Source organism: Brachyhypopomus gauderio, chromosome 1 (assembly GCF_052324685.1).
Source record: "Brachyhypopomus gauderio isolate BG-103 chromosome 1, BGAUD_0.2, whole genome shotgun sequence".
NCBI classification, from domain to species: domain Eukaryota; kingdom Metazoa; phylum Chordata; class Actinopteri; order Gymnotiformes; family Hypopomidae; genus Brachyhypopomus; species Brachyhypopomus gauderio.
The window spans coordinates 41221939-41239438 of record NC_135211.1 but is presented as its reverse complement, the minus strand read 5'-3'; the positions used below and the strand labels follow the sequence as shown (position 1 = coordinate 41239438).

Below are 17500 nucleotides of genomic sequence, written 5' to 3'. Positions count from 1 at the left end.
TGTGTGTGTGTGTGTGTGTGTGTGTGCGTGTGGTTTATGTGCTGCTCCTCTCCATCAGCGCTGCATCTGAATATCTGTAAGGACGTTATTAAGCTGACAGCTGACTCCAGAGAGAGCCTGCACAACACCGTGCAGCTGCACAACACCGTGCAGCTTGTGTGTGCAGGCACACGCATGTGTGTGTGTGTGTGTGTGTGCACGTCTCCATGCATGCATGTGCACGTATGTTCGTGTGTGTGTGTGTGTGTGTGTGTGTGTGTGTGTGTGTGTGTGTCACTGGAGTATGTTAGTGTGAGCAGCGTAATGAGGGCACCACGATGTCTGATGTGTTTTCTGACACCAGCTGGAACACAATGCAAACCCAGGAGCAGACGAGACACACACACTCAGGCCGTGATGCTCCGTCAGGACCTGTCCTGTCCTGTCCTGTCCCCTCGGTCTCTTCAGCGTGGCCGATCAGTCAACCGCGCTGGTCTCCACGATGCCCTGCTGCAGGGGTCCAGTGGCCATTAGGCTCAGAGTAATGGACCTGTGGTGCCATTACACTTCAGTCAAGACGGAAGATTCCGGAAACAGTCATGAAACAGCCTGAGAGGCAAACGAGAGGTCAGCTCACGCCACTAGAAGGTTTAATGTGTGTGACGTTTTTCTCCCATAGGAAACACCCTGTGGATGTGGCACACGACCCCAGACCGAAGAACCCTGAGGTGTAGCTGAGGTGGAGGTGATCAAGAACACTGAGGTGTAGCTGAGGTGGAGGTGATAAAGAATACTGAGGTGTAGCTGAGGTGGAGGTGATGAAGAACACTGATGTAGCTGAGGTGGAGGTGATGAAGAACACTGAGGTGAAGCCCAGGTGGAGGTGATGAAGAACACTGAGGTGTAGCCCAGGTGGAGGTGATAAAGAACACTGAGGTGTAGCCCAGGTGGAGGTGATGAAGAACACTGATGTAGCTGAGGTGGAGGTGATGAAGAACACTGAGGTGTAGCCCAGGTGGAGGTGATGAAGAACACTGAGGTGTAGCCCAGGTGGAGGTGATGAAGAACACTGATGTAGCTGAGGTGGAGGTCCTGCCAGCTCCCTCCGTGTCCAGTGGTGGATGCTGAAGTCCAGGCAGAAGCGGAGAGCCTCTCTGGGACTCTGAGAAACATCTGGACCAGCCACTCGGTCCACTTACCATCCGTTTGCTTCTAGTGTGTCCGTCTTGTTAGGAGGAGAGCGTTTAACTCGGCACTGGGGCAGGTGGCCATCTCCGCTTTCTAGGACTGAAGTTGTGACAGTGTTCTGGAATTGCTGGTCCCTTAAGCACAGTGCTGCAGTCCTAGGACCATATGGCGGAAGATGGTGAGAAGGGGGTGTGGCTATGGTGAGAAAGGGCGGTTTGTGGTCATAAGGGAGCAGGGTTGTGGTCAGTTCAGGGTGGGGCTGTTGTGAGATCAGGGCGGGGCTGTGGTCAGGTCAGGGCGGGGCTGTGGTGAGATCAGGGCGGGGCAGTGGTGAGATCAGGGCGGGGCTGTGGTCAGGTCAGGGCTGTAATAAGAAATGCGTTGTACTCAAGAACCATGTTAGGTAATAGATAGTATGGCCTTGGGGGGGACTTTGAATTCAAAACAGGTAAAGTGTTGCAACCACTTCCCACACACACACACACACACACACACACTTTCTGAGAACAGCTGCTTCCAGAGCACTACCCGTAAAAGTCAGGTAGGTGCAGATGGGGGTGGCGTCTGGGGACGTAGCGGTATGGTCGGGCGACCAGATGGTGTGGTTCCCTAGCGCCCCGTCAACCGTCCCAACGACTACAGTCACACGCCTACGGGGGGCCAAGTTGAATAACAAACTTTATTACTTGCTGTAGTTCTAAAGCGCCGGCACCCGAGGGAGCGTGTGCCGCTGTCACTGTCCAATCAGGGCCGGGCGCAACGGCGCCGACCCCACGCAGATCCACCACGGGAGCGAAATAAATACAACGTGATTACAGTGTAGCGCTGCACCGTGCCTGCAATATTTTTTAAAAGAACGATACATCGTTTATCACCAGAATGCAGCGAGTTATCAAAAACGCTCTCTGAAGACTCATCTGGGACATCTGCGATTCGCCAGGACGCTCGGCCCACAAAAACAAACTGCAATATATCAGAGGGCTCGTTTACCACAGCCGCACATCAGTATCGCCAAGGACAGAATCGCGATAATGATGAACGATATATTGCGCGAGCCCCAATGCCGGTGCAGTAGGTCGTGATTATGGGATGTCAGCTGAGGGTTTAATGCAACTGCAGGTAAAAACATACGACAGCTAGAGTGGCGCAATTAGCATACTCTCATTTGCATGCTAATCAAGTCAGAGCAGATTTTCATCGGAGTTAGACGGTTCATATTCGCTTCGCTTTACGATACTTGTACTACGGAAGTGAACACGATGTTCTCAGCGTAGCGGCAGCCATGCAGTGGCTCAATGAGCTTGTTCCTCAGCTGAAGACGCGAGTGTCTCTCGTTCTGATCACCTTCGGGGTGTCATCGTCACCTTGGGGTCGTCGGGCCCTATCACCGGGACAACCCCGGAGCATCCTCCCTGATTCACTTCCAGGTTCCCCCACCCCCACTGGCTAGGTGCAGCTGCGGTAACACTGTCGTTACGGCGACCTGAACTTTGACCCCATCTGAGGTTCACAACTCTCTGGACTCAGTTTTATCTGCAGATGCTGGCACGAATTCCGACATCTCGATGAGATTCTGGACATTAAAAGGGAATCCCACCACAGCAGAGGACTTAGCAGGATGGCAGAGGGGGGGTCCGGGCGTGGCGTGGGACGGCCCCCAAAGCCCTTTATCCTTTTATTTATAGAGTATTGATCAAAGGCCTGCTTTAAAGTGTGATTTATTGTCTTATTGACGGCTCCGCGGTCTCTGCAGACCCCCTGGGCACACAATTCAAGCGCAGGAGTCATCACATGGACGCGGGCGTGCACGGTGGGCGTGCACGTGGAAACAGGCGTGCACGTGCAGCCAGCGAGAGGGGGAGGATGGACGAAGAGGAAGAGGTAAACTTCGAAAGTGCTGACGGACACGCGAGAGGAAGCCGTTCGAGATTTACACCGACCCAGAAAAACAAAACCAAAGTCCACTGGCTCATGGGAGGAGAGGCAAGCACTCAGACTCCTCCCCCCACACTCTGAGTGAGGAGCTGATTGGCCGCAGGTGCTCTCAGGGGAGCGGGGAGTGGAGCTCGGCTGATCCCGGGTCAGTTCTGGCGTACACGCACGCTTTAGGCACCAGCTGAGGGGGCGGGGCTCAAATCCCCGACTGCAGGAGACACAATAACATACATTACATCACTAGAGTGTTTCCCCAGCAACGGACTGTGAGTGCAACGAAAACGCCAACTCTGAAGATTCAGCAACAGCCATCAGAGATACACATGTGTGTGTGTGTGAGTGTGTGTATGAGGTTTGTGTGTGTGTGTGTGAGAGTGTGTGCGTGTGTGTGGTTTGTGTGTGTGTGTGTGTGTGCTGCTACTCACCACTTGGCCGTTCTGGGGGTTCTTGTGGGCGTAGGACGGGCCTCTGATGTGTGTGTGTGTGTGTGTGTGTGTGTGTGTGTGGGCTGCTACTCACCACTTGGCCGTTCTGGGGGTTCTTGTGGGCGTAGGGCGGGCCTCTGATGTGGTTCCACATCTGGCCGGAGGTCATGGCGAACACAACACACTGCAGGAGGAAGAGGAGGTCAAGGGGGAGTGAGAGAGGGAGGGAGAGGGATGAAAAGAGAGGAAGCAAGAGAGAGGGGAGTGAGGTTCGGTTGGAAACATTGGTTGTGTTCAGCACCGACAAGCCAAAAGCATCTTGTGCAAAACATGTTCCTGTGTGTGTGTGTGTATATGTGTGCATGTGTGTGTGTGTGCGTATGTGTGTATATGTGTATGTGTGTGTGCGTGTGTGTTTGTATATGTGTATGTGTGTGTGTGTGCATGTGTGTGTGTGTGCGTATGTGTGTATATGTGTATGTGTGTGTGCGTGTGTTTGTATATGTGTATGTGTGTGTGTGTGCGTGTGTGTGTGTGTTTGTATATGTGTATGTGTGTGTGTGTGTGTGTGTGTGTGTGTGTGCGTGTTTGAGAGATATTCATATAGATTCACACAGACATTGAGGCTGAGGTAAGGATAGAGTGAGAGGTGAGGATAGAGTGAGAGGTGAGGATAGAGTGAGAGGTGAGGATAGAGTGAGAGGGAGAGGTGAGGTATAGAGTGAGAGGGAGAGGTGAGGATAGAGTGAGAGGTAAGGATAGAGTGAGAGGTGAGGATAGAGTGAGAGGTGAGAATAGAGTGAGAGGGAGAGGTGAGGATAGAGTGAGAGGTGAGGATAGAGTGAGAGGTGAGGATAGAGTGAGAGGGAGAGGTGAGGATAGAGTGAGAGGTGAGGATAGAGTGAGAGGGAGAGGTGAGGATAGAGTGAGAGGTGAGGATAGAGTGAGAGGTGAGGATAGAGTGAGAGGGAGAGGTGAGGATAGAGTGAGAGGTGAGGATAGAGTGAGAGGGAGAGGTGAGGATAGAGTGAGAGGTGAGGATAGAGTGAGAGGTGAGGATAGAGTGAGAGGGAGAGGTGAGGATAGAGTGAGAGGTGAGGATAGAGTGAGAGGGAGAGGTGAGGATAGAGTGAGAGGTGAGGATAGAGTGAGAGTGAGAGGTGAGGATAGAGTGAGAGGTGAGGATAGAGTGAGAGGGAGAGGTGAAGATAGAATGAGAGGTGAGGATAGAGTGAGAGGGAGAGGTGAGGATAGAATGAGAGGTGAGGATAGAGTGAGAGGGAGAGGTGAGGATAGAGTGAGGGAGAGGTGAGGATAGAGTGAGAGGGAGAGGTGAGGATAGAGTGAGAGGGAGAGGTGAGGATAGAGTGAGGGAGAGGTGAGGATAGAGTGAGAGGGAGAGGTGAGGTATAGAGTGAGAGGGAGAGGTGAGGATAGAGTGAGAGGGAGAGGTGAGGATAGAGTGAGAGGGAGAGGTGAGGATAGAGTGAGAGGGAGAGGTGAGGATAGAGTGAGAGGGAGAGGTGAGGATAGAGTGAGGGAGAGGTGAGGATAGAGTGAGAGGGAGAGGTGAGGATAGAATGAGAGGGTGAGGTGAGGATAGAGGGAGAGGTGAGGATAGAGTGAGAGGGAGAGGTGAGGTATAGAGTGAGAGGGTGAGGTGAGGATAGAGTGAGAGGGTGAGGTGAGGATAGAGAGGGAGAGGTGAGGATAGAGTGAGAGGGAGAGGTGAGGATAGAGTGAGAGGGAGAGGTGAGGATAGAGTGAGATGTGAGGATAGAGTGAGAGGTGAGGATAGAGTGAGAGGGAGAGGTGAGGATAGAGTGAGAGGTGAGGATAGAGTGAGAGGGAGAGGTGAGGATAGAGTGAGAGGTGAGGATAGAGTGAGAGGTGAGGATAGAGTGAGAGGTGAGGATAGAGGGAGAGGTGAGGATAGAGTGAGAGGTGAGGATAGAGTGAGAGGTGAGGATAGAGTGAGAGTGAGAGGTGAGGATAGAGTGAGAGGTGAGGATAGAGTGAGAGGGAGAGGTGAGGATAGAATGAGAGGTGAGGATAGAGTGAGAGGGAGAGGTGAGGATAGAATGAGAGGTGAGGATAGAGTGAGAGGGAGAGGTGAGGATAGAGTGAGGGAGAGGTGAGGATAGAGTGAGGGAGAGGTGAGGATAGAGTGAGAGGGAGAGGTGAGGATAGAATGAGAGGGAGAGGTGAGGATAGAGTGAGAGGGAGAGGTGAGGATAGAGTGAGAGGGAGAGGTGAGGATAGAGTGAGGGAGAGGTGAGGATAGAGTGAGAGGGAGAGGTGAGGATAGAGTGAGAGGGAGAGGTGAGGATAGAATGAGAGGGTGAGGTGAGGATAGAGGGAGAGGTGAGGATAGAGTGAGAGGGAGAGGTGAGGTATAGAGTGAGAGGGTGAGGTGAGGATAGAGTGAGAGGGTGAGGTGAGGATAGAGAGGGAGAGGTGAGGATAGAGTGAGAGGGAGAGGTGAGGTATAGAGTGAGAGGGAGAGATGAGGATAGAGTGAGAGGGAGAGGTGAGGATAGAGTGAGGGAGAGGTGAGGATAGAGTGAGAGGGAGAGGTGAGGATAGAGTGAGAGGGAGAGGTGAGGATAGAATGAGAGGGTGAGGTGAGGATAGAGGGAGAGGTGAGGATAGAGGGAGAGGGAGAGGTGAGGATAGAGTGAGAGGTGAGGATAGAGTGAGAGGTGAGGATAGAGTGAGAGGGAGAGGTGAGGATAGAGTGAGAGGTGAGGATAGAGTGAGAGGGAGAGGTGAGGATAGAGTGAGAGGTGAGGATAGAGTGAGAGGTGAGGATAGAGTGAGAGTGAGAGGTGAGGATAGAGTGAGAGGGAGAGGTGAGGATAGAGTGAGAGGTGAGGATAGAGTGAGAGGTGAGGATAGAGTGAGAGGGAGAGGTGAGGATAGAGTGAGAGGTGAGGATAGAGTGAGAGGTGAGGATAGAGTGAGAGGGAGAGGTGAGGATACAGTGAGAGGTGAGGATAGAGTGAGAGGGAGAGGTGAGGATAGAGTGAGAGGTGAGGATAGAGTGAGAGGTGAGGATAGAGTGAGAGGGAGAGGTGAGGATAGAGTGAGAGGTGAGGATAGAGTGAGAGGGAGAGGTGAGGATAGAGTGAGAGGTGAGGATAGAGTGAGAGTGAGAGGTGAGGATAGAGTGAGAGGGAGAGGTGAGGATAGAATGAGAGGTGAGGATAGAGTGAGAGGGAGAGGTGAGGATAGAATGAGAGGTGAGGATAGAGTGAGAGGGAGAGGTGAGGATAGAGTGAGAGGGAGAGGTGAGGATAGAGTGAGAGGGAGAGGTGAGGATAGAGTGAGAGGGAGAGGTGAGGATAGAGTGAGAGGGAGAGGTGAGGTATAGAGTGAGAGGGAGAGGTGAGGATAGAGTGAGAGGGAGAGGTGAGGATAGAATGAGAGGGTGAGGTGAGGATAGAGGGAGAGGTGAGGATAGAGTGAGAGGGAGAGGTGAGGTATAGAGTGAGAGGGTGAGGTGAGGATAGAGTGAGAGGGTGAGGTGAGGATAGAGAGGGAGAGGTGAGGATAGAGTGAGAGGGAGAGGTGAGGATAGAGTGAGAGGTGAGGATAGAGTGAGAGGGAGAGGTGAGGATAGAGTGAGAGGTGAGGATAGAGTGAGAGGTGAGGATAGAGTGAGAGGGAGAGGTGAGGATAGAGTGAGAGGTGAGGATAGAGGGAGAGGTGAGGATAGAGTGAGAGGGAGAGGTGAGGTATAGAGTGAGAGGGTGAGGTGAGGATAGAGTGAGAGGGTGAGGTGAGGATAGAGAGGGAGAGGTGAGGATAGAGTGAGAGGGAGAGGTGAGGATAGAGTGAGAGGGAGAGGTGAGGATAGAGTGAGAGGTGAGGATAGAGTGAGAGGTGAGGATAGAGTGAGAGGGAGAGGTGAGGATAGAGTGAGAGGTGAGGATAGAGTGAGAGGTGAGGATAGAGTGAGAGTGAGAGGTGAGGATAGAGTGAGAGGTGAGGATAGAGTGAGAGGGAGAGGTGAGGATAGAATGAGAGGTGAGGATAGAGTGAGAGGGAGAGGTGAGGATAGAGTGAGGGAGAGGTGAGGATAGAGTGAGAGGGAGAGGTGAGGATAGAGTGAGAGGGAGAGGTGAGGATAGAGTGAGAGGGAGAGGTGAGGATAGAGTGAGAGGGAGAGGTGAGGATAGAGTGAGGGAGAGGTGAGGATAGAGTGAGAGGGAGAGGTGAGGATAGAATGAGAGGGTGAGGTGAGGATAGAGGGAGAGGTGAGGATAGAGTGAGAGGGAGAGGTGAGGTATAGAGTGAGAGGGTGAGGTGAGGATAGAGTGAGAGGGTGAGGTGAGGATAGAGAGGGAGAGGTGAGGATAGAGTGAGAGGGAGAGGTGAGGATAGAGTGAGAGGGAGAGGTGAGGATAGAGTGAGAGGTGAGGATAGAGTGAGAGGTGAGGATAGAGTGAGAGGGAGAGGTGAGGATAGAGTGAGAGGTGAGGATAGAGTGAGAGGGAGAGGTGAGGATAGAGTGAGAGGTGAGGATAGAGTGAGAGGTGAGGATAGAGTGAGAGGGAGAGGTGAGGATAGAGTGAGAGGTGAGGATAGAGGGAGAGGTGAGGATAGAGTGAGAGGTGAGGATAGAGTGAGAGGTGAGGATAGAGTGAGAGGTGAGGATAGAGTGAGAGTGAGAGGTGAGGATAGAGTGAGAGGTGAGGATAGAGTGAGAGGGAGAGGTGAGGATAGAATGAGAGGTGAGGATAGAGTGAGAGGGAGAGGTGAGGATAGAATGAGAGGTGAGGATAGAGTGAGAGGGAGAGGTGAGGATAGAGTGAGGGAGAGGTGAGGATAGAGTGAGAGGGAGAGGTGAGGATAGAATGAGAGGGAGAGGTGAGGATAGAGTGAGAGGGAGAGGTGAGGATAGAGTGAGAGGGAGAGGTGAGGATAGAGTGAGGGAGAGGTGAGGATAGAGTGAGAGGGAGAGGTGAGGATAGAGTGAGGGAGAGGTGAGGATAGAGTGAGAGGGAGAGGTGAGGATAGAGTGAGAGGGAGAGGTGAGGATAGAATGAGAGGGTGAGGTGAGGATAGAGGGAGAGGTGAGGATAGAGTGAGAGGGAGAGGTGAGGTATAGAGTGAGAGGGTGAGGTGAGGATAGAGTGAGAGGGTGAGGTGAGGATAGAGAGGGAGAGGTGAGGATAGAGTGAGAGGGAGAGGTGAGGTATAGAGTGAGAGGGAGAGGTGAGGATAGAGTGAGAGGGAGAGGTGAGGATAGAGTGAGAGGGTGAGGTGAGGATAGAGTGAGAGGGAGAGGTGAGGTATAGAGTGAGAGGGTGAGGTGAGGATAGAGTGAGAGGGTGAGGTGAGGATAGAGTGAGAGGGAGAGGTGAGGATAGAGAGGGAGAGGTGAGGATAGAGTGAGAGGGAGAGGTGAGGATAGAATGAGAGGGAGATTGATGGATCCTCGCTGTGCGTACACGCCCGAGAATCACTCTGCCATCGATACCATGGACAGCAAACACGGCCCGTCCAGGCACCAACGGGTCCAGCCCTGAGGCTCCGCCCTCTTCCCCAAGTAAACAGCAGCACACAGCGCTCAGCTACACCTCCTGCATGACCTGCCGAGAAGAGTCTGCAGGGTCCTAATGCCTCCCCACTTCTCGTGCCAGGAGGCCCAGTAGAATACAGGGCTGAAAGGCTCCGGAACAGGGGGCTGACTCGTTGCCATGGCTTCCATGCATCTGAAGCCGTGGCAACGATCACTGTCAGACTGGAGTGATGGTGGTTCATAAATAAATAAGTACATAAAAAAAGAAAGAACAAAATCTTGTTTCAGAGACCACAGCATGTGACGCCCTGCAGGGGGTGAGCAGCTGCAGGAGACTGCAGCATCTCCACGCCCGTGCTGCCCCATCTCCAAACCTTCCTGAACCAGGTGTTGCACCACAGCAAGAGGAATTCTGGGAAACGTAGATTTCTTACCAGAGCGGCCATGGCCCAGCCGGTTTTGTTGTAGATGAACTCCAGGTTGTTCCTGCGCAGGTACAGAAGCCCGCCCACCAGGGAGACCAGCAGGGCCAGGGCGATGGTGCCCGAGTAGTTGGGTGGCCGGAACACCCGGATCTGCAGGACCAGGACCACAACGTCAGGGCGTGCGGGACATCACTGACCTCATATGTCCATACAATAATAATAAAACCCCCACACTCCGAGGACCCGCCCCCCTCTCTGTCAAACTCGAGTCTACAAACGATGCTCCTCCCTCTTAATCAAGGCCACACCCCCCATAATCTGGCTGAAGGGGTCATAGAGTGCTCGTTAATTTTCTCATTACATCCATTTTCACTGCAAACACACACAGCCCCTGCCATTACAGGGCGATTATACTCATTCGTACTAATTACAACGGTCCCGCAGTAGCAGATTACAGCCGTCCTGACGCTCCACGGGAGAAGCGTATTAGGGCCTGGTGATGAGGCCGGGTCAGAACACGCTAGCACGGTACAGAGGTGCGTGAGGAACCGATTCTCCTGACGGCAGCTCAGTGTGTTCCACAGTTCCTTTACCTCCATTACGACCCGGGAGTCCTTCATCAGTTCTGTTCAGTTCCAACCCGAGACTCCTGCAGAAAACCAGCTAGCCACACGTCTCCCAAAGAGAGCTCGTATCGTGGGCGTCAGGTTTGGCATTGGAGCTAAACTCTACAGGAAGTTCCCAGAAAGAGGCTGGTGACCACTGGGCTTTTAAAGGTGGTGTGAGAACACAACGTGTCCCATAAACAGGAAGCAGTAGAGATGGGGGCAGTCATGGTCCTGTGGTTAGGGAACTGGTCTTGTGACCGGAGGGTCGTGGGTTCGATTCCCAGACCTGAGGCCATGACTGAGGTGCCCTTGAGCAAGGCACCTAACCCCAACTGCTCCCCGGGCGCCGGGCTAGGGCTGCCCACCGTTCTGGGCACGTGTGATCCACAGCCCCCTAGTAATCACTAGTGTGTGTGTGTGTGTGTGTGTGTTCTAATTGCACAGATGGGTAAATGCGGAGGACAAATTTCGATTGGGGTGTAAATTCACAATTGACAAAATATGGCACATTTCATTTAATTTTTTTCAGGAAGTTCAACTGTGAGCTGATCTCACCTTGCGGGACATGAAGTCGCCGGTGTGTGAAATATATACGCGAGCTGATGAACTTCTGTCTGAAGCTGTCTGTACTTGTACTGTGTGTGTGTGTGTGTGTGTGTGTGTGTGTGTGTGGAGCATCACTGGACAAGCCTGAATGATCTGTGCATAACACACACAGTTAAACTACTTCAACCACTTAGGCATCAGTGGGGATCTCTCGTGCCATGGCAATGGCATATTTGTGAAGACCACATTAATCCTCAATAGAACATCTTACTAATGTCAATCTGGAACTCCGCTGGACGTCCAAGGAGCCCAGCAGCTGTGTGAGCAGTGTGTGTTCAACCTCCAACAACTGTGTGAGCAGTGTGTGTTTAACCTCCACCAGCCACAAAGTCTGGTGTTTGTTCAACCAACATTTTGGTGGCCTCTGACATCTGCAGTGCTTGGACTTTGTACTGGAGGCAAAGCCCAAATGTCCCATCTCAGCCACCATGTGCTTGACATGAAACATCACCAGAAAACAAATGAGCTTTATGACATGTTGGACATGTTCAGAACGTCTGGTTCCTACTGAACCTTTTTATATTTGGAATCAAATGAAGTGTCAGATGTGCTCTCAACTCGTTTATCTCATTCTCAACTCATTTATCTCATCCTCGACAAGCATGTTGGTATCTTACACCGTGAGATAAATGATTGACATTTTTGTCAAGAGTAAGAAATTCATCAAGAGTGAGATAAATGAGTTGAGAGTGATCTGTCCAATAATAACTGTGGCCCTGTAGCCTCCAACTGCACCAGTTGGACCTTGAACATTTATCTCCTCGATTACTGTGGGTTGCGTGTGCGTGTGTGTGTGTGTGTGTGTGTGTGTGTGTGTGTGTGTGTGTGGGTTGAGAAGTCTTGAACACCTACACACCATCAGATAAGGGGTTGTCATTTCGAGTTGTCATGGCGATTACATTCTAGTGGACACCATGACTGCACTGTCAGTTGTGGTACGGACGCAATGACTTTAGGAAGCTTAAAGGAAAAAAAAGAGTGTGTGTGTGTGTGTGTGTGTGTGTACGTGTGCGTGCATGTGTGTATTTAGTGCAGTACATAAGGTTTCCAGAGAAACAGGATATTTCAGATTTGCATATTGAATGAAAATCTCTGGTGCTGGGCTTATGGAGTTGGTGCTGGCTGGGTGATTGATGTGGCGTGTGTTGGGGGAGCCAGTCAGGCCGCCGCACAGGAGATGGTGAAGGTTTCAGTGTTTTACTCTGATAATCCAATCACAGTTTCATTTATTTGTACTCAGGACGTAATAAAGCTCAGTCCTTCCCTTCAGTTGATCTGATCCTGAGAAGAGAACCTTGATGAAGATGAACCAGACATCATATTATTTAGTACCATGGAGAGCAGCTACCGTTCCGAGGATGCACTGAGAGGAATAGACTCTGTCAACCACACAAAGAAAACCTTCAGGACCATGGACAGCACATGCTACTTGGCATACACCTTCAGCACCATGGACAGCACATGATACTTGGCATACGCCTTCAGAACCATGGACAGAAGCAAACACATAGACAAGGCCGGAGGTGTAAAGTTTCTGCTGGGTAAAAATCACCCCACGCAGCACCTTATTTGCTGAACCGCTTGATTTCCATAGTTACATTTAAAACACACACGGTGATTGGCTGCACAGACATTTCCGTAATCTGGTTGGTTCTAGGAAAGCAAGCCCTCCCACTCAGATGTGACGCAGATGTGTTTTCTGTGTGTTAGTTCAGTCAAACCCAGTGTGGTAGATACACAGCCATGCAACTTATATTAGTGACCTTTACGTCAGTGTAACAACACGTATTTTAGGTTCATACTTCTTCCACTACAGATTATTAAGAGCCCTGAAGGAATAATGAGTATATTGAATGAATAATGTTTTTAACATGTGCAGATCAGTGTAGGATTGTGACCCTAAACATACACTGTGTTTGTGTGTATCTCTGTGTGTTTGACTTGGTCTGTGTGTTTGGATATGTATGGGTGTGGATGTGTGTGGATGTGTGTGGATGTGTGTGTGGACGTGCGTGTGTGTGCGTGTGGACGTGTGTGCGTGTGGATGCGTGTGTGCTGGTTCCCAAGAGGCAGGTTCTGTTGCCTAAGCCACTGTTAGTGCTTCTATATATATCCAAGTGCATGAATATGTGAGTGTGTGTGTGGTGGGGGTGGGGGGGATTGTGTGTAATCCAGGACTGTGGACTGTCTTTCCAGGTGAGTGGGAGTGGCTTTAGGACATGTCCAATCAGCTACACCCCACCTCCACACAACTACACCCCAACACCAACCAGCTACACCCAAGACCAACCAACTACACCCGAGCACCAACCAGCTACACACTAGCACCACACAACTACACCCCAGCACCAACCAACTACACCCCAGCACCAACCAGCTACACCGCACCTCCACACAACTACACCCCAGCACCAATCAACTACACCCCAGCACCAATCAACTACACCCCAACACCAACCAGCTACACTGCACCTCCACACAACTACACCCCAGCACCAACCAACTACACCCCAGCACCACACAACTACACCCCAGCTCCAACCAGCTACACCCCAGCACCACACAACTACACCCCAGCACCAACCAACTACACCCCAGCACCACACAACTACACCCCAGCACCACACAACTACACCCCAGCACCAACCAGCTACACCCCAGCACCAACCAGCTACAACCCACCTCCACACAACTACACCGCACCTCCACACAACTACACCCCAGCACCACACGACTACACCCCAGCACCAACCAGCTACACCCCAACACCACACAACTACACCCCAGCACCAACCAGCTACACCCCAGCACCACACAACTACACCGCACCTCCACACAACTACACCCCAGCACCTCCACACTACACCCCAGCACCACACAACTACACCCCAGCACCAACCATCTACACCCCACCTCCACACAACTACACCCCAGCACCAACCAACTACACCCCAACACCAACCAGCTACACCCCAACACCAACCAGCTACACCCCACCTCCACACAACTACACCCCAGCACCACACAACTACACCCCAACACCACACAACTACACCCCAGCACCAACCAGCTACACCCCACCTCCACACAACTACACCCCAGCACCAACCAGCTACACCCCAACACCAACCAGCTACACCCCAACACCAACCAGCTACACCCCAACACCAACCAGCTACACCCCAACACCAACCAGCTACACCCCAACACCAACCAGCTACACCCCACCTCCACACAACTACACCCCAACACCAACCAGCTACAGCTAACGTGGGAACGTTCCGGAACGTTCTTCTCCCGAGGGTTTGTTCCCTCAAAAGCGAAACAGGAGCATCCGTGGTAGGACACCCTGAGGACGTGGCGGAGCCTCAGGGTTACGGGCTTCTTCTTCCCCTCTCCTCTTCCTCCTCTTCTTCTTCTTCTTCTTCTTCCTCGTCCTCTTCCTCCTCCTCATGACATGTCTCCTGTGCAGCTGTATAAAAGCTTCCCTCCGTGTGCTGGAAAAGCGGAGCGTTACAGGCGGCCCGTGGCACCAACACCATGTGCCCTCCCGGTGTGTCCGCAGGGTTCCTGTGGTAGGTGTGGAGAAGGTAGACGTGGTGGAGGAACCATGAGGAACCGTGAGGAGCCATGAGGAGATCACACTGCCCGTTCCAGCTGTTCCACACGTCCTCATCCATCACAAACTAATCCAATTTAACTCCAGGAGGCTTATTATTGAAGAATGCATTATTTAACATAGGTACATCACTCTTTTGAGCTGTTTGAGAGCTGCTCAGAGGACGTATGGCCGAAAATCTCGTTCACACGTCATTCACTTCATTTATGAAATGTTACATGTAGCCTTATAATAAATCAAATCAAATAAAATATATTTGTATAATATACAGGGCCAGTGACCTGGTAATGGGGCAGATCTGATCTTAGCTCAGTTAGCATGGCTCCGCTAGTGTGTATGCTTCAGTTCGTTTGTTCCAGTTAGGATGATTCGTCTGATTTCAGCTAGTATGATGTAGCACTGTTCGCATCGTTAGAACGGGCTCTTAATTGTGATCACCATAACACCACTTGGATCAGTTAGCATTGTGTCTTTGTGACACCATCACCAGAGCTTCACCTGTGCAGGCATTGCCTGTGTTTTACCTGTGCAGGTATTACCTGTGCTTTACCTGTACAAGCATTACCTGTGCTTTACCAATACAAGTATTACCTGTGCTTTACCTGTGCAGGCATTACCTGTGTTTTACCTGTGCAGGCATTACCCGTATTTTACCTGTGCAGGCATTATCTGTGCTTTACCTATACAAGCATTACCTGTGCTTTACCTGTGCAGAAATTACCTGTGTTTTACCTGTGAAGGCATTTAGTTGAGCACATTGAAGCTGTTTGTACCAGTTTCAAATGAGCTTACTGAAACATTTCAAAGACATTAATTCTGAATTCTTCATTCTTAGAACCGGCTAGGTGTGTAGGGCAGAGGTGGGTGTGTGTGTGTGTGTGTGTGTGTGTGTGTGTGTGTGTGTGTGTGTGTGTGTGTTTACCTGTACATCAGTGCGGTCTGTGATCCATTTGGCCAGCTGCTCAGACGCGTATCCAATCCTCTGAAGGTCAAATGTGTCGGCGCGTTTGGGTTTCCCCTTAGCAGGGAAATGCATGAAGGTGGGGGCAGAGTTCATGTTCAACTGGGGGAGAACACACACACACACACACACACACACACACACACACAACAGACACACAATCACACACTTAATCACCTAAACAATACATTCCTGTGAGAACAACATTAATAACCAACTCCTCACACAGACTGTGTGGTTATTAACCTTCCCCTCAAACACACACCACCTCTCTCCCTCTCCTCTTCTCTCCATCTTTCTCACTCGTCCTCTATCTCTCTCTCACTCCTCCTCCCAACACTATCTCGCTCTCTTGCTTTCTTAATAAAAACAGCTCCTTTTTGGAGAGAGGACAGGAAAATGATTACTGCAGGAACAAGGCAAAGTCTTATCATGGGACTTTAACTTCACTACGCCAGCACAGCTCAGATCCCTCTGGAGAGAGACTCACACACACACACACACACACACACACACACACACACACACACACACACACACACACACACGGTGGATTCTGCTGAACTGGTTGTCCCACTACAGTATCACATGATGGGTTAGAATGGACTTCCTGATACAGACGGATTTACATCAAGAACATGAGTGTGGAGGAGAATGTGTGTGTGTGTCCATATGTGTGTTTGTGTGTGTGTGTGTGTGTGTGTGTGTGTGTGTGTGTGTGTGTGTGTGTGTGTGTGTGTGTGTGTGTCCATGTGTGTGTGTGTGTGTGTGTGTGTGTGTGTGTGTGTATGTGTGTGTCCATATGTGTATGTGTGTGTGTGTGTCCGTGTGTGTGTGTGTGTGTGTGTGTGTGTGTGTGTCCATATGTGTGTGTGTGTCCATATGTGTGTGTGTGTGTCCATATGTGTGTTTGTGTGTGTGTGTGTGTGTGTGTCCATGTGTGTGTGTGCATATGTGTGTGTGTCCATATGTGTGTGTGTGTGTGTCCATATGTGTGTTTGTGTGTGTGTGTGTGTGTCCATATGTGTGTGTGTGTGTGTCCATATGTGTGTGTGTGTGTGTCCATGTGTGTGTCCATATGTGTGTGTGTGTCCATATGTTTGTGTGTGTGTGTGTGTGTCCATATGTGTGCTTGTGTGTGTGTGTGTGTGTGTGTGTGTCCATGTGTGTGTGTGCATATGTGTGTGTGTGAGTCCATACATGCAAGAATGTGTGTTTGTATGAGAGTGTGTATAAGGCCTGACAGCTCGTGTTTGCGTATGAATTTACATTTCCCATGATCCCTTCCAGCACTGCCAATAACAGCTCAAGGCAAAACAATACGGTAGCTGTGGAGAGAGAGCGCGATGGAGAGAGAGAGGGAGGAAGAGAGAAAGAGGGAGGGAGGGAGGAAGGGAGAGAGGGAGCGAGGGAGGGAAAGTGTTACCTGCTGAAACACATCCGCTCCTTCATCATAGTCGACCACAGTGAAGAAGAGTTTGTTGGAGAAAGCTGAGGAATATCTCCATGAGTTAGCCAGAACCTGATACTCCTCATTAGCCTGTCTGAGAGGGGGAGAGAGAGAGAGAGAGGGAGAGAGAGGAGGAGAGAGAAAGAGAGGTACCAGCATCTAAATTTACACTCAATCATAATATAAGAAGCAACAGCCTAAGTGATGGTAGCTCATTAGAGCGGCCACCATGTAAACCTGTGTAGTAATCGCATAATGTGAGTGAAGCATGCAGGTCATGACCTCAGAATCTCCCCCCTGCTAACTGGATTAGTGAGGTGACGCTGTGTGTGTGTGTGTGTGTGTGTGTGTGTGTGTGTGTGTACCGGCACACAGAGCACTGTCTCTGGGGCTGCAGAGCGGTGAACATGACGATGACGGAGTAGTTTCGGGGTGGAGCCTTCACAAAGCGCCGGAACTTATCACCATTCATGCGAATCACGGAGCGGCGAGAGCTCCACTCCATCATCTGTTCCACCTTCTCCACCAGCAGGTTCTACGGAGAGAACAAGGGAGCAGGAGAGGGGCGAGAGAGAGAGAGGGAGAGAGAAAGAGTAAAAAAGTCACTTTGTGTTTTATTAACAAAGCACAATTCAGGTCAGCATTTACTCTGGGAATGTTCTTGGAGTATTCTCACAACGTTCTCGGAATGCTCTCTGAATGCTCTCGGAATATTCTCGAAATGCTCTCGGAATTCTTTCTGAATGTTTTCTAAATATTCTTGGAATGCTCTCGGAA

General features: G+C 51.0%; 1 protein-coding gene across 1 annotated transcript in view; it reads right to left on the bottom strand.

Annotated features, from left to right (window-relative positions):
* Window positions 1-17500, bottom strand: part of tusc3 (tumor suppressor candidate 3) — a 58111-nt gene that overhangs the window by 20796 nt on the left and 19815 nt on the right. Inside the window, exons 2-6 of the mRNA XM_077013584.1 lie at window positions 17089-17258; window positions 16700-16817; window positions 15235-15375; window positions 9489-9629; window positions 3622-3711 (exon numbers count right to left, since the gene is read on the bottom strand). Of these exons, the coding sequence (XP_076869699.1) occupies window positions 3622-3711; window positions 9489-9629; window positions 15235-15375; window positions 16700-16817; window positions 17089-17258 (660 nt within the window). The remainder of the gene's footprint in view (window positions 1-3621; window positions 3712-9488; window positions 9630-15234; window positions 15376-16699; window positions 16818-17088; window positions 17259-17500) is intronic.